General features: G+C 30.2%; 1 protein-coding gene across 2 annotated transcripts; it reads right to left on the minus strand.

Moving 5' to 3' along the window:
- Positions 1-10291: 10291 nt before the first annotated feature.
- On the minus strand, positions 10292-15013 carry LOC134713803 (tissue factor pathway inhibitor 2-like). 2 transcript variants are annotated; one of them, XR_010106389.1, is made up of 3 exons: positions 14516-15013; positions 12691-12779; positions 10292-10517 (listed from the first exon to the last, which is right to left on the minus strand). XR_010106389.1 is itself a non-coding variant. In XM_063575084.1 (3 exons), the coding sequence occupies exons 1-3, from the start codon at positions 14546-14548 to the stop codon at positions 10336-10338; spliced, it is 243 nt and encodes an 80-aa protein (XP_063431154.1). In that variant the 5' UTR covers positions 14549-15006; the 3' UTR covers positions 10292-10335. The 2 variants fall into 2 exon arrangements, 1 of the variants encoding a protein (XP_063431154.1); XM_063575084.1 differs by having other exon boundaries at positions 12752-12779; positions 14516-15006.
- Positions 15014-16854: the final 1841 nt, after the last annotated feature.

Genomic DNA, 16854 nt, shown 5'->3' on the forward strand with positions numbered 1-16854 from the left:
TGGTATTTTTCTTCTTTGATAATCGTAATTTTCTTAATCGGATAATAGTAACTGAAACATAATAAATGTGTATTTCAGCATTTCAATGGTATTTTGTGTGTTAAAAATGTAATTTAATAGAAAAGTACGAACTATATGGCAAGCATGCAAATACAAAAATGTTCCTTGTTTAGTACCTTCAATATTTTTCTCAACAATATCTTCCATGCATATGTATGCAGCATATTTTTCATATACCGATTATTTATGAATTTTTAATAAGTTTGTTTCTTATTTTGCGGAATATGGGTTATTCAATTATTCTCAATTTTGCAGTCATTCTTTGAATAAGTATTTCTTGTAAGAAAATTCAAAGCCACATCAATTTTATTTCTTGATTTTCGGGCTTTTGGCACAACTATAAAAGAACACAAATCCATGTTTGTCAATGAACTCCACGTTACTTAATTTCATAATACACAAAGAATCCCATTTAGGGCCAATCTTTCTGTAATCTTATTTAAGAATTGAATGCTTCTTTTTGTAAATGTATTGGGGTGTAAAAGCGTTGACCAAAGTACATTTTGTATGAAGCGCGGAAGCGCTTCATTCTAAAAATGTACGCACGTTCAACGCTTTTACAACCCTATTAAGTTACAAAAAGAAGCATTCAATACTTATAATTACATTTTTTAGCTAGGATTATAAAAACACGATTTTCATGAAGTTAAATTTTTAAATTCACCTGTGCACTTTATTGTGGGACCTCGTGTCATCATGAATGAAATATTATTGTCTCATGCAACTGCTTACGGAATAACATGTGATGTGCAATTAGCCAATCAGAATAACGTATTATAATGAAACATACATCTAATGTAATTATATAGCATTAAATGTTTTAAGGATGTCATATTATCATAATTCAAAATTAAATTTGATTTTTTTATAGTTTATATCTGAGATACTGAAATTTCAGTGACAGTCATGAAGTAGCCAATATAAATAAGAAGATGTGGTATGTTTGCCAATGAGACAACTTTCCACAAGAGACCGCCAGGACTCATCATTAACAAATATAGGTCACCGTACGGTCTTCAAGAATGAACAAAGCCCATACCGCATAGTCAGCTATAAAAGACTCCGAAATGACACTGTAAAACACTTTTCAAAGTTTTCCCTTGTTCATCATAGCTTTTAAGTTATGATATCATCCATGAAAAATGATCGAAGTGACATGAAAACTGTAGCCACTAATTTCTCGTCAAACGGTTTTTGACGAATACTAAATGTCTTTCCTACTTCGTTATGGCATAATAGGGTATGTTCTAGAATTAAATCACCGGGGGCAGAAATAGCACATATAACCACCTGCAATAAATGAATTAAAACAATATTAACTTTATTTACTATTTACTTCAGAAAATTTTTGTTTACTGTCTTAATCAGAAATCTGATATAAGGTGACACATGCGTGTCGCCTGACAATTATTATCATGTATCATAATTTCCATCGCTCATTCACATATTTTGTGGCTTACCTAGTGTTTGGAAATTTCTGTAAATTAACAAAGTTCGTGTTTTCCCATTTCCAAATATCTTGAAGCTTGTTCACCCTTCCAATTGTATGATATACTAGTATGTAGCTGTTTTCATAAGAACTATTAATTATATATGCATAAAAAGAAATGTCATAAGATGTTGGTACGTTTCGTAAATAATTCATCGCCATAATTTCATAATATGCTATCAGATTTACATTTTTTGGAACAATATTAATAAAACAGTTTCCAGTTACGATTATCTTTTTTATTTTTAGATACATTATTACGATTATCTTTTTTTCCGAGTTACGATTATCATCCCGAATTTTTCAACGGCTATTTTCACAGCGCTTAGACAATTCCAGTGCACCGTTACGATTCAAATATGATGAAATGGTATAGATAAACCTTGCAGATGAGTAACTATTGACAAATACATGCTACATTTAAGAAAAACGAGTGTAAAGATTTTACCTATATCTACCGTCGCCACATTGGGATAATCGTAATAGCAGTTACCATTATCTCTTTATTACCAGTGATATATAATGAATAATCAAATCAACAACATGGTTTATCATGAGTATATTCCAATTGAGGTCCTATTTTGAATGACGTGCATACTCTTTTCAAAACACTTTAATTGTACTTAGTCGTACATCAATTCAGTATTGATATTATTTGTGACACACTATTTTTATAGGAATAGTGGCATTAAGGACCAGTTTTGGCCAAAGAAAATAAAATATTTTATAACTGTTTCAAAGTGTCACCTAATGTTTGGAAATGAATAGGGTCAATTAATGTATTTTACAGAAGTGATGAAGAAACTATGGTTCCAACTATGGTTGTTGAACTTGGACGAATTTGGGTTTTGTAGTTTAGAAACCTTTTGGTCATATAGCTGTTAGGACTAGTGCATTTTTTACTTTCAAATTTATGAGTTTTAGCGTTCCTGCTGGGGTTAATTCAGAAAAGCTCTTTGAGCGCATAAAATTAATAAATAATTGCTGTCATTTTTATTAAGGGGAGTTCTTTAAAAGAGAAAAGCAGCTGTGTATATTAAATTTTGTTGACAAATGCCACAAACCTCAAAACCATTGAAAGTGGTATACCACCGTTACCTCTACATGTAGACCAAAACCTACGAGTGCATTTTGTTTGGAAATTTACCAAAGAATGTTGTTACATTAGATCAAACGAAATAAATAAAGTGTTAATTTCAAATCGGGGGTTCACGAAAAGAGAAGACTCACAGCGGTGAGTTAGACTTTATTATCGGTACGGAGAGTTGACAAAAAACGAAATTATTTGTCAGTATATAAACACCGTAACCGTTATACAGATACCTTATTAAATAATGAAAATTAAAAGGAACAATCAGATAAAACGGATTCGTATTAGTAAAATAAAGACAATTTTGTAGGGACAATACCCCAAAATGAGTTTTGCCGAGGACTAGAAATTGAAATAAATCTCAACCCATAAGTCGTAGTCCCATGTTATGCTCAGATATAATCAGGTCAAAGGTTAGGGACTAGCTTGCAAATCCAAAAGTTCGCTAATATTTACAAAATAACTACATTTAACTTGTTTATGGATAATATTTACCAATATTTTGATAAGGTACTTTCTGCTTTGAATTTTCATCGGTGTGTTTTTGTTTGTTTGTAATTTTACCTTTTTGTATATTGTGCAAAAACATTATGCCAATTCCAGTTTTCATAAAATCACGTCAATTGTATATATACATTCTATATAAGACCTTCTTTCTATAGTTTGAATATTTCATAATATGGAAAAACATTTCAATCGATCTTGTTTATTGTTATTTAAGGAATGACTGGTATCTTTTTCTGTCTATGGAGAAATAACATAAAAAATTTGGTGCACACTGAATAACGCGCGTAGCGGGTTTTTTAACAGTGTGCACCCAATTTTTTATGTTATTTCGAATGGACAGAAAAAATATTACAGTCATTTCTTATAATTTAATTCTAAATTCCTTTTTAAACCTTAGAAAACCAGGAAAAAACGTTGATGACGTCACGGTCACATGAATAAATGATGTCTTTGAGCTGATAACAAAATAACGTCAGCCAATCAGAAGACGCGTTACATCCAAAATTGAATTATTCGATTTTGTAATGAAATGTAAGTGATAAATTCTACAGCACATCGAAGCACTTACAGCAGACAAGTTCATTATACTATCATTCAACTTCGATCTGAAATCATTAGAAATGCCTGTTTTCAATTCAATGATCAGATGTTCTCTCCGGCTTTCTCCACTAATACAAACTTTCCACCGAAATAGAGCCAACAGCGCTGACAGTGCCATTTACTACACAAGCAATAAATCAATCAAAAGTAGTACAAAAAATTGTGTATGCCACATTTGCTGCTCTATTTTTTGTTTGTTGCAAAATCAGTCATCTTCTTAGACATAAGTCAGAATACGGGAAATGTAGGAATATGTTCAGAACAGCGAGACGAATCAGTTATTTGGGGAAATCATAGAAAAGATATAACCGAATATATCATTTAAATATAAAAAATATTTATATTTGAATGAATAAGTCATGATTATCTCACAATTGACATTTCATGTTTATAGATATTTTTCTCTTATTTGCTGTTTTACATATGTTACATATTATGTTATTTCGGGTTGCGTGACATTTTTTTTTATCATGGTAGATTACATTGGATAACTAACTATTTAATCAAGAAATCAACTCTTTAAATAAAAGTGTTTAATTGGATTTATAGCATTAACTATGTTAACACAGCAATATGAAACTTTCAATGTAACAAATTAATGTAAAATAAATACCACAAAAAACTGAAAAATAAAGGCAATAGTAGAGTACCGCTGTTAGTACTAAATCTAGTATGCGAAAAAAAATCGTGGTCGGTAACCAAAACTGAGAGACACAAATCAGTTATAATTGACCATTTGATGGTTTGATATATAAGACAAGAACTGATATAAAAAGCTTTCAGATAACAAAACATTTGAAAAAGTAAAATCACAAAAATACTGATCTCCGCGGAAAATTCAAAACAGCAAGTCCCTAATTTGATTGCAATATCAAAAGCTCAAACACATCAAACGAATGGATAACAACTGGCATATTCCTGACATGATCCTGGCATTGGGTGATGTATAAAATGTTTGAATAAACCTGGTTTTAAAGTTTTATACCTCTTATTTGTATGGCAGTATAACATTTTATTATATTGACAACTATTTATGAACAAAACAAACAGACATAATAAGTAAAAATGTCAAAAATAGGGATACAGCAGTTGTGTTATTATCTTAATTACTATAAAACAAACAAATATGTACCAAAGAGGCACAAAAAGGCATTTAGAAAAAGCAAATAACCAAACATGAAAGAAAATCATACACAAACAGGTACAGAGACAGGTCATGTGTATCAAAAAACACTAAAGGTGTTTAGACAAGAACTGATGGTTCATTTGCTTTTTTTTGTCTTAAGATAAAATAGAAAACTTTACAATAATAAATTCTTCTTTAACCAAACGTTTTCACTTTAATATCGCAAGTAACCAATTCGTTAATGATGTTATGGAATGATACGCATGACATTTGTTTTATTTGTAAATTGAAATCCAGCATAATCAAATGTTCAAAAGACACGAATAAAAGCAACAGTAGTATACCGCTTGTCACCAGTCGTTATTCAATTGAGAGAAAACAAATCCGGTTTACAAACTAAAACTAAGGGAAACACATCAACTATAACGATAACATGAATAAGTATTGATAGGTTTGTTTCTTTTATATTTGCATTCAATCTTCAAACGTCTTTTACTTGTTGCAAAACTGCAGGTGACCTAGACCAATTTTTAGATTTTATCATTAATATTTGGACATGACCAATAAAGGCATTAGTAGTATACCGATGTTCAAAAGTCATAAATCGATTAAGAAAAAACAAATCCGGGTTTAAACCAACACCTAGAGAGGGAAACACTTCAACTATAACAGGAAAACAAGGAACAACAGAAACGCCGAATTGCAACAAAAAAAATGCCAATACACATGAAACGAACTGTTTGATTACAACTGCCTTATTCCTTTATTAAAAACATAGTTTGCCTCAAAATGTAAAGATTTTTAGAAATGTGTGTAAAATGTCTTTTTGAAATAAGCTTGAATAAGTATACTTTTTGCTTTTTACGAAGGGCCAAAAAATGCAAGATAACACATATTTCTTTAAGAGTTTATTGATGTGTAAACTGTGGCGATTAACTCAAAAACTGAATAAAAGTCCGAATACTTTCATGTAATGTATTGGTTTAAAACGTAACAACACCTAATAAATAAATTTGGTGTATTTACTGTCTTCTGATTGGTTAAAATAATTAGCTTTATTTTCAATGTTATCATTTTTTATGAAAACACGCCCACTCTAACGTTGTGTATTCATATGCAAACATCTGTGTATGTTGTTATTCATATTAATATATATCTTTGAGCCTTATTTTTGATAGAAATTTATTTATAATGAATGGCAATAATTTATTTTGAATTTATTGAACCATAAAATTAATTTTTGACTCTTCACATTTAACATAATCCGCTTCACGGATTATTCAATGTGAAGAGTCAAAAATTAATTTTATGGTTCAATAAATTCAAAATAAATAACAGCCATTCATTAATTAAAAGGGAGTTTGATCCTTACAATTCGTTACGCAAATGTCTGCATTTGTTTACTTACATGCGCTTTCATTAACTGTTTAATCTACAGTTGACATTAAATTAGGCGGGAATTCGTTATTATTTTGGTTATACATTTTTTCATTAAAAGCACATTGCTTAGACAAATTTAGTTTCTGTAACAACATGATTAAACGTAACATATCTTAATCTTTGATAATTCCTAGTATAATTTTTGACTCTTTTCGTCTTTTGTTACGATTAAATGACTTTTATAATATTGCTCTGGTGTGATATAGATAGTTATATCTGAACTTTGACTTTCATCCTTATGACATTGTGTTTCTGTATGTCTTATAGCGTTATCTTCGTGTATTTTAAAAAATAAATTCGATACATAATTTGACGACCTTTAATGATCTAGCTTGGTTAAAGACAATAAAATATTCGATCTATATACTCAACCTTCTGTCTTTCTGACTAGTGAACTCAAAATCATCGATGTTATTTTCTTTTACTTACCTCCTCTGTTCAACGATAAACAGTAAGGGAGAAGTAAATGACTTATCAGTTTTCCTATTATTTAACATTGAATTAATAATGATTTTATTGTGTTCTTTTCGTGCATATAGATTTTTTTTTTAATATCTGATTCTTACACCCCAGCTCTATTGTTATACTTCAAAGTTTCTATTTTTGAAACACGAGTAAATTGAATAGATCTATTGTTACGAATAACAATGGATTTTGACCACAGGCTGTGACAAGTGGGGTTTCTGGAAACCCCTGCTTCTACATCCCGCAAACAAAGTCCATTGTTATTCGTAACAATAGAAATTGAGTATTCTTTAAATAGCATGACCACAAGAAATTACGTACAATGTTCACTACAAATTGTTTCAAGATATAAAAAAAAACATTTAAGGAAATTCCAATAGCGAAAAAAAAATTAAGCATTTATTTTAAATTAAAAAAATCCTTCAATTACTCCTTTGCTGAAAGTAATTTTTTTTTATCCCAGTCATATGTTTCTATTATAAAAAGGGGGAATTCTAACTCTCGCCCCCTGTTATCCAGTGGCCGATCCGGGGAAGGGGCTCTGCGGGTTGGACCAGATTTAAAAGATCAATGTATTTGACTTATTTGAACCCCCGCCCCTTTCTTTTCAGTTGGGAACCCCAGCTGGATCAGCCCCTCTTCCGCAAAAGAGAGAGTTACGAAATATTAAATCTGTATCTTTGTATGCTGAGCGTGTCTGGAAGTCGGGTTTCTATTGCAGACACACTCATCCCTTTGTAGGTCTGAATATAAATGTTTATTCTTTCTCGAGAAGAGGGGGGGGGGGCTTTTTCTTCATAAAACCGTAAGATAGAAAATATAGTTATGATTACCTTTATTAAACTGATACAGGTAAGTTCTTTGGGTTATAATATTGCCTTCATCTTTTAAATTAGTCTCATCTACCAAATCCAACGCTTGCTAAGAAATGTCGTCCGTCTCATACCCTTCCATATTGACAACTGCATACAAGGAGCATGACGTTTTTTTTTGTTTTTAATATGAATACACGATACGGTCAACCTTGACCTGCTGATCCATATCACCCTAAGGATTTATTTGGAATATGCAAAACAACCTTGACATTGGTAAAACATACTCACTTGTCAAAGAGTAAACGAAGATAACCAAAAAAGGTTACTAATGGGTTTTCATGTAATAACAAAAAAAAATAATAATGGTTTGATATTGTCAATTAAATATATGCTATCGGTTTTTTTTCATTTTATAATCAATGTTAACAATATAGAGTTTAGAATGGGGTGTAAGTTAGTTATACACCTCGGGATACGGCATGTCTAAATAAGAAACACCTACGGCCTCCGGCCGACGGGGTTTCTTATCCAGACATACCTTTCCCTCGGTGTATAACTATTACATCTTTGCATGTGTATTTTAAGCTTTTCTAATGTATTATAGCATAGTTAGTTGAAGATTAGTGTACGAGGTTGACACAACATTATCATCAACAGACTACACGATTAAAAGAATATAAATTTTCGAAGATTTCACTGAAGTTTTTCACACTCCGACATGATGTCTTCTAGTTATGATCTGCTCGACTTCTTATGACAAATTAACATATATGTTGCCAATTTTTCTTAATGTTATTCTTTTGATATGTTGATCAGTCTTTAAGTGTTACATATTTGATTTTCGTTCATTTTTTGTACATAAATTAGGCCGTTTGTTTTCTCGTTTGAATTGTTTCACATTGTCATTTAGGGGCCTTATATAGCTGACTATGTGGTATGAGCTTTGCTCGTTGTTGACGGCCATACGATGACCTATAGTTGTTAATGTCTGTTTCGTTTGGTTTCTCGTGGAGAGTTGTCTTATTGGCAATTATAACACATCTTCTTTTTTTTATAATGAGTTTTGTGAACTGTTCTTTGTATTTTCATCGAGAATTTTCTTTTTTTTGTCATTGTATTGTTTGTTCGTTTTCGATTTATGAAATCGATTATCCCTTTGGTATCTGAAGTCTCTCATTTTAAGTTTTCGAAGTCACAACCCCATTTAGGTTTCAAAGTTTTTTCGAATACAAAGGCACCGAATGCAAAGCTTAGCCTATAATTTACCAGTCATGAGCGACAGTACAGGTGCCAGTAGAGGAAAAGGGTCAACTTTATCTTCGAGGTCACTTAGTTTACCGCATGCTTTTTATGAATAAAAGTGTTGTTTAAAATTCTTCAGTTTTCAATGTAATTTTTGGTGAACTGTTATTTTAAAGAGTGATTTTTTCATTGTTTTTTTTATATCTTTTGCCTATGTTTAACATGTTTAACCTGTTGTTTGATTATGTTGTCAAAGGCATGGACCTTAAAATGTTCAGAGAAGACTTTAAGCTGATATTTGATAATGATACGATTTTCTACTTATATTTCAAAAATCAGTGGGGCGCAAGGCCTTGAAAGTAGAAAAATATAATTTCATTATAGGAACTTTCGTCATAACAAGTACGTGGGTCACAAACACAAAATGTTTTGCGAATACTCTTATATTATTCTTAAGATTGATTTGTATACTATTGTATGCTAATACAAATGTAGTAACACTATTTATAATTCATACCTTGATTTGATACTTTAGTCTTATATACATGGTGTTTGTATTAGTTTTATTGGCTTTAGACTAGTTGTCAGTAAAATTAAGTACTCTTCAATCGGTACTTTGTTTCCTTTCTATTGCATGGGTGCATCAATACCCTGACACGTTCAGTATGTGTGTCTAATTTCTTTTTTGTATGCTTTGTTTATACCTGATTAGTTGATCCTTTTAGCAGTTTTTAATAGTTTGTTCCTTTTTAGTGTTGTTATAACTTTGTCCAAGGTTAGAGATTGTATTTCGTTCCATTATTTTTTAATAGTCACTTGGTCACTGTTGTCTCATTGGTAATTATACCACATCTTCTTATTTTCAAATTCATGACAATAAGAAAGTTACTATTCATTATGTTGTTCTTTTGGGGTTTTTTCTCTACTGTTGTTGAATGAAGTTGTTGGTTATAGTTATATGGTATCTTTGGTTTTGGTTTTAGTTGATAATGAAAGGATTTTTTTTTCTTACAGTTGGTGATTGAAGTTATTAGTTATAGATAAATAGTGTCTTTATTGTTGCGTTTGGTTGTGGATAATAGGATTTTTTCTGACTTTTATGGGTTGAAGTTTTTGGTTATAGTTTTATAGTATATCAACTCATGATAGATACCAGGATTACATTCTGTATTTACGCCAGACGCGCTTTTCGTCTACAAAAGACTAGTATCTTTAAATTTGTATACAACCTTTGATTAGGGATTTAATGTTAAAATTATTATTTCGTAGGCTATTTTTAGGTGAAGAGTATTGAGAAGCTGTAGTATCAATATAGATTATTGTCTCGATATATTTTTTTCAAATGTGTGTTAGTTATGTGTGTGCACTCACTCCAAAATAAAAATAGTATTAAGAAGTTTTGTATTTGTAAAAGAGTTTTGATGATAACAGACACTTCAAAACTCCAAATAGAGTAATAAGGAACAGGAAACATTTTTATAGCATATAGAATGATATTTTGTTACAAAGTTTTACAAGCATCTTCGCATGCCGCCAATGATTTAAATAGATTAGGAGTAGTTTTACATCCACCATGATGGAAAAATCTCTTGCATGACATGGAGAAACGATCAAATGTATAACTGTGTAATAACTCTCCCTCGAAACAGCTATTCGTCAGTATCTCTGGGGGTTCTAAACAAACTAGAATATAAATATAACATATCATATGCATAACTTTGTAATAACTCTCCTTCGAAGTAGCTATTCGTCAGTATTGATGGAGGTTCTAAACAAACATTACTGCAAAAAGTATTAAACATATAAATGGATTGTATTGATATTTTGCTAATAACTTTTTTCATTAAGCAAAAGGTTTCCACTCCTTAAAATTCGTTTGTTTTCATAAAAGATTACACCAGTTTCAATGCTTTATGTATATTTCGTTAATATGTGTTCTTTGGGTTTTTTTTCGAGTGTTGAAGCTTAAGATTATAATAAAATGTTGACTGGTATTACCGTATTGTGACATTTTTACCTGTTATGTCCCTTTGTTATGTTCACACATCGTTGCCAATATAATGGAAATTTACCCCAAAGTCATACAAGTGAGAGATTAAGCTATATAGAAAACGTCTGTACCAAGTCAGGAATATGACAGTTGTTATCCATTCGTTTGATATGTTTTATAGTTTTGTTTTGCACTTTAATTAGGTGCTTTCTGTTTGATATTCACTTCGGCGTACAGTATTTTTGTTATCCTATTTTCCCGTACGAAATAAGTAGTAGGATTCCACCCAGACACTAGTAGGAATGAAGTAGGAACCCATCTAGATTCAAAGATTCTATATAGAAAGTGGACGGACATGGAAAATGAACAAAAGTCTGACTGGATTTTTTAATATTCCTACTTCAAAAATCCTACTACCTAGGTGGAATTGTTAAAGTCTGTATAGATTTTTTTCTGATTTGAAAATCTGAGTTGATTATTTATTTTCCTACTACATGTTTAAGATTCCTTCCAGAATTTATTTATAAATTCCTACCAGAAAATCTTTCTACCTGGAAAGTTATCTTGAACTGGATTCCTGTTTGCAAATGACACACATTTTGCAATGTAAATGCCAGCAAGTTCCAGTTCACAAATTCAAAAGTTGGAGGGGAAAGATTGAAAAGTTGTGTTGGAATACAATAATGCAAGCTATAGGGTCACACAACGTAACAATGTAGAAATGTAAGAAAATATGGATAATCAAGACTAAAGGTAATTCTTATACATTCAAGATGATTTTTTTTTATCTGCCTGCCAAAAGTATTTAGTAATCAAGTAATAATTCATTATAGTGCATAATCTTACTCATTATTTGTTCTTTAAACTAATTTAGATTTACATGTTCTTTATGTATAACACTTTCTATAGCTTGCATATATTGCATGCAGTTTCCTTAAACATTTCAAAAGTCTATTTTTTTAAAAAGGAATTGATTCCATGAATTTCCTTTGTTCTTTGTTGTTGAGATTCAAATTTATCTTTGACCCAGTTGTGTATTTTTGAATATACACTTACATTTTGTATATTTTTAGATTCCTACCAGAAAATATTTTTTTCTGGGTGGAATTTTGAAAAATTCCTACCAGGTTTTCTAGTAGGCATTTTATTTTCCTACCAAATTATTCCTGCTAATTTGCATATTCCTGGTAGGAATATACAATATTCCTACTAAGAAATTCCTGCTAATTTAAATTTTTCGCCTATTTTCCTTGTGGATTCCTACTACTGTCTGACTGGAATATCACTCTTTTCTGGTAGGAATTGAAAGCAATTTCCTTCTATATTCCGTGTACATTCCATACAGATTGTTTCATACAGGTTTGAAAACACAATGAATAATGACTGATGTACGACGTTAATTGCAAAATGTTCAATGGTTGCAAATACAAAAAAAATATCCTGTCATCTCTTTTGTTTGATTAACCAAGAACCATCATAATGAAACTTCATATCAAAAAGTCACTACGATTTATCATTTCAAATAATAAAGAGAATTGATTGTATTGAATAAAAAACAAAGGAATATAAAAAAAAATTAAATGTGGTATGATTGCCAATGAGACAACTGTCCACAAATGACACAAAAATTAACAACTATAGGTCACAGTATGGCCTTCAACAATGAGCAAAGTCCATACCGAAAAGTGAGCTATAAAGACTATGATAAATAAATTTTAAAAATAAAAATTATAAATTCAATACCTATAATTTATATTAAAAAAAGGAAACAGTAAGAAACTCAAACCCTTAAAAAGTTCTTTGAAACGAAAATAATGGAACTATTTGACAATGTCGTTTAAATGTAAATACAGAAGAGTTACCTACCTTAGTTTCCAATGTTTTTAACCTTTTTTCATTTATTTTTTTCATTTTTTGTAGTCCTTACCTACTATACTTTCAATACTTACGAGAATCTGAAAAGAAAAAAGGACATGTATTTCATTTCTATAAACAGTGTTACTGTGGTCTTCTTAGTTTTAATAAAGCTTAGATATTTTCAGAGGGTATTCGATTATTCATTCAAGTTATTATATTAATCAATTTTGTAATGAAGGCATGCCATCATAAGTCTGTGTCTGAATCCGTCTCAAACTGACAATGTGGACTTATTTTTGCTTCAAGATGAAGACAAACAAAATAACTTCGGATTTATGATTATCTGTGAAGACATTTAATCAAGTATATCTAATTTTAGTGAGATTTGTGAAGAGATTTTGTGTCATGTTATACATTATATACTTTCTTATACATAACATTGAGGGAGTATTTCTTTCGTGCTGATGTAATTTCTTTGGAGTTTTCGCGATTGCTTGAACCATGCGTTCTGTATATTTACAGCGTATATATATTTGAATAACGGTGTTCAATTTTCATTTGCGTGTTTTTTTGTTTTTTTTATTAAAATACTGTATATGCAAGTCAATTCATATGTTTTGACTTTCGTAAATTATTTCAACCACTAATCTAATACATGTTTTGATGTGACTTTCATTGCATTGACGCCTGTATTATATAGAGAGCTTGTTTGCTAAAATTATGACAGTATTCATTAGATTTATTTGTCCGTAAAATATAGAGCTTTGTTTATTTACATCACCCGGCGGTTGCGTTTATCATGAACGTGTACTGACATGTGAGCTATAATAAATAATTTAATTTTGAAGGCATAACTGTCACTTGAATTTGAATAAATGCAATAATAACGTTTTTGCTTTAAGTCCAGTCAATCTAGCATAAATTTAACCCTAACCTTAAAAATATTACAACAGAAGATTTTAAAGTTTAAATCTTTAGCATTATACCCGAAATATACACAGAAAAGAGTCCTTAAATTATTACTTGAATAATAATACAAAATAATTAAACATATATTCTTCTTTATGTAGTCTGAAGATTCATTAAAGAAGTTAGATGCTGAATAAATATAATATACAGATATAAACAATATCAAATGTTCACATTATTTTTTTCAAAATGGTCAAAAAGCCACAAAATTTGCAATTTCTTTAATGGAAAATTAAAAAAACAAAAAACAAACCACCCATAACACTTCGGTTTTATACCTTTCATGTGCAGAAAATTGTATAATAATAGTCAAATACGAATTTATAACCCCTTTAAAGTATCATGTTTTACATAACTTTTAAGAAAATCAACCAAAAATGACACAATAAGACTTATTTCTGCGTAGTTATCTCCCCTTCTAATGTAAATTTTCATAGGAAATTAAAAATGCTGATTTTAAGTTTTCCTAAAGCTAGATTTAATGGGACTTTTTTCTGTGTTTATTTAGGGTTTAATGCTATAGATTTGAACTAAAACATTTTATGTTGCAATTAGTTTGAGGTTAAAACTTAGTTCGACTAGACTATTTGTTTTTTTTACAATTCCTTGTTGAGATTTGATGCCATTGAAAGATTCATATCCCAAAACGACAACACGAACGGTTCTCGCATTGAGTGTGACTTTAATAAACCTTTAATAAATATTTAGTATGAACAGATGATGAAGGTTGAAGATGCAAATAATAATATGTATTCATATGTATTTATATCGTTTAAACTAGAAAATTGTTTCAACTTTACTAATGAAAAATTTTGTTGATTATTTCAAAAATATTTAGTATATAAGTAAAGAAAATTTTACTTACTAACTGGCACTCTGAAGGCAGGGGGCCAAGCATACGTCAATCCGATCATAACAAACAGCACGCACGGTGTAATGCTTCTAAACATTTTTGATACTTCTGATTGTCAATGATGTTTTAACTGCTTTAATACACAGTACATCCGATTTTTCCTGAAGCAATCTATAATTACTGTACAACATGTTGGCCATAGAAGTATACATCACTTTGACATAAGCCCTTAAAGCATAATACATGTGCGACTTTAAAATAAATGATTAACTTCCAATAATATAACAAAAAGTTAGTAATGGTCAATATATTTTTTCATCATATGTTGATTTGAATACAGAGATGGCGGGAAAATGATACGCGTTGAATGTTTTCAGGAATAAATACTTTCTTTTAAAATCATTATTCCATGGATTAAAATGATAAGAAATGTGTCATCAGGATTCATCTTAAGAATGGATATTCTATCAGTAAAATATCCCTCTCCTACTAAAAATCAACTGGTCTCCTAATGACATAGATTTGATCATATCTTTAACAGAGCAGTTTTTGAGTTTTTCACATATAAACAAGAGTAGCTTAATTCATAGTAATATTTGAATCAAAATATTTTTAATCATATTTATTAAATATATGTTTCTTCCTTCAATATTCACAATAAAATCGATTCGAAAGTCACTGATGAGTCTTTTGTAGACGAAACGCGCGTCTGGCGTATATACCAAATTTAGTCCTGGTATCTATGATGAGCTTATCTACATTCTAATATCTTGTTATCTATAGATTAAATCAACGATGTCATACATAATGAATAATTTGAGACAATAAAAAAGTGTAAAACAAAATTGAAAAGTCGGTTAACCTGGCAGAACCAAACGCTCGACTATATATTTAAACCACTACAATAAAAAAACATATTAGGGTTTGTAAACTTAGATTATTATGACAGAACTGTTAAAAATTCTTTTCCTTGGGAAAGTGGTGTTCAAGATCATTCATTGTATCTTATTAAAAAAACTACATTTAAAATGATAACAAATAGCCAATAACCAAGGGGCCTGTTTATCGAAGCGCTCTCACGACATTTGTAATCAAATACGACCACTACCTGAATATGTAATTTAGAGACAAGTTTTCTTTATAACAATAGGGACTATAAAAATCCTCTGTACTATTTGGTGACATAATTGATTGCATATGCCAGTTAGACTATAACGTCCGTAAGACAGATGCTTTTTGCAATAGATCCATCTCTTCTTATATTGTTTTAGCTTTAGTTTTTTTTAAGGGTTTCTTTTGTGTATTTTGAATTTTACTATTAAAGAAATATTCTTCCATATTTCAACCTATTTTCACTTATGATCTTGCACGTATCCAAAAGATATTACGAAAACAGTAGTATATATGTGATGATGTGATAATTGTTATTGATTATATTTTTTCATTAGTTTTTACTATTACTGTGTTTAAGGTGGTACCCAACACTTTTACTAAATTTAATTTGGCTCGTTTAATTTTCATAAAATGTTGACACTGTAATTACTTTGACCCTTCAACAAAAATATAAAAATTTCAAAAATGTTGAACCAACCGTTTTGTCAGAAAAATTACACAAGTTATATAGCAGTTTGACAAACACCAATTTTGATCATTGACAAGCTTAACATTCCCTTTACAACACAATGTAATTAAAACATTTAGCTGACTTTTTTTTCTTTCATTTTTTTACATAAATGAGGCCATTAGTTTTCTCGCTTGAATTGTTTTACATTGTCTTATCGGGGCCTTTTATAGCTGACTATATGCGGTATGGGCTTTGCTCATTGTTGAAGGCCGTACGGTGACCTATAATTGTTAATGTTTCTGTCATTTTGGTCTTTTGTGGACAGTTGTCTCATTGGCAATCATACCACATCAACTTTTTTATATTTACAGAGTTATCTCCCTGTAGTGTTAGGTACCACCTTAAAGTCATAAGAAACCTCAAATCAAAAAAAAATAATGCATACTTTTTTTTATAACTCAATGGATAGTTTTCATTTTAAAACCATGTACATATACTTCCTTTTTTTTAAATTCTTTAATTTATTCATATTTAAAAAAACTTTACTTTATTTTAAATGCTTCCTTGCAGAAAGCAATTTCCCCGACATATTTTCCGTATGCAAAGTGACCTCAGTGTGACCCACGTATAAAAATCCGGTGATCACAATACCCATGGATGTCCTTAAAATTAACTATTATTTGAATTTACGTGTCAAACACTTGCTCAATCTCCATGCTTTAAGTGATTTTTTTGTCGATTGTTGACAAACAGTTAACAATCGTTAAACTTTGGCTTCAAAACACAA

This window comes from Mytilus trossulus, chromosome 4 (assembly GCF_036588685.1).
Source record: "Mytilus trossulus isolate FHL-02 chromosome 4, PNRI_Mtr1.1.1.hap1, whole genome shotgun sequence".
NCBI lineage: Eukaryota > Metazoa > Mollusca > Bivalvia > Mytilida > Mytilidae > Mytilus > Mytilus trossulus.

Excerpts from the sequence above, each read along its gene's own strand:
- LOC134713803 (XM_063575084.1), bottom strand. The coding sequence starts at position 14,548 with ATGCTTGGCCCCCTGCCTTCAGAGTGCCAGTTA. Across the intron at positions 12,780-14,515 it reads TGCCTTCAGAGTGCCAGTTA|ATTCTCGTAAGTATTGAAAG; the intron begins GTAAGTAAAATT and ends TTTTCTTTTCAG. Across the intron at positions 10,518-12,751 it reads AAGTATTGAAAGTATAGTAG|TTTGTTTAGAACCCCCAGAG; the intron begins GTAAGGACTACA and ends TTTATATTCTAG.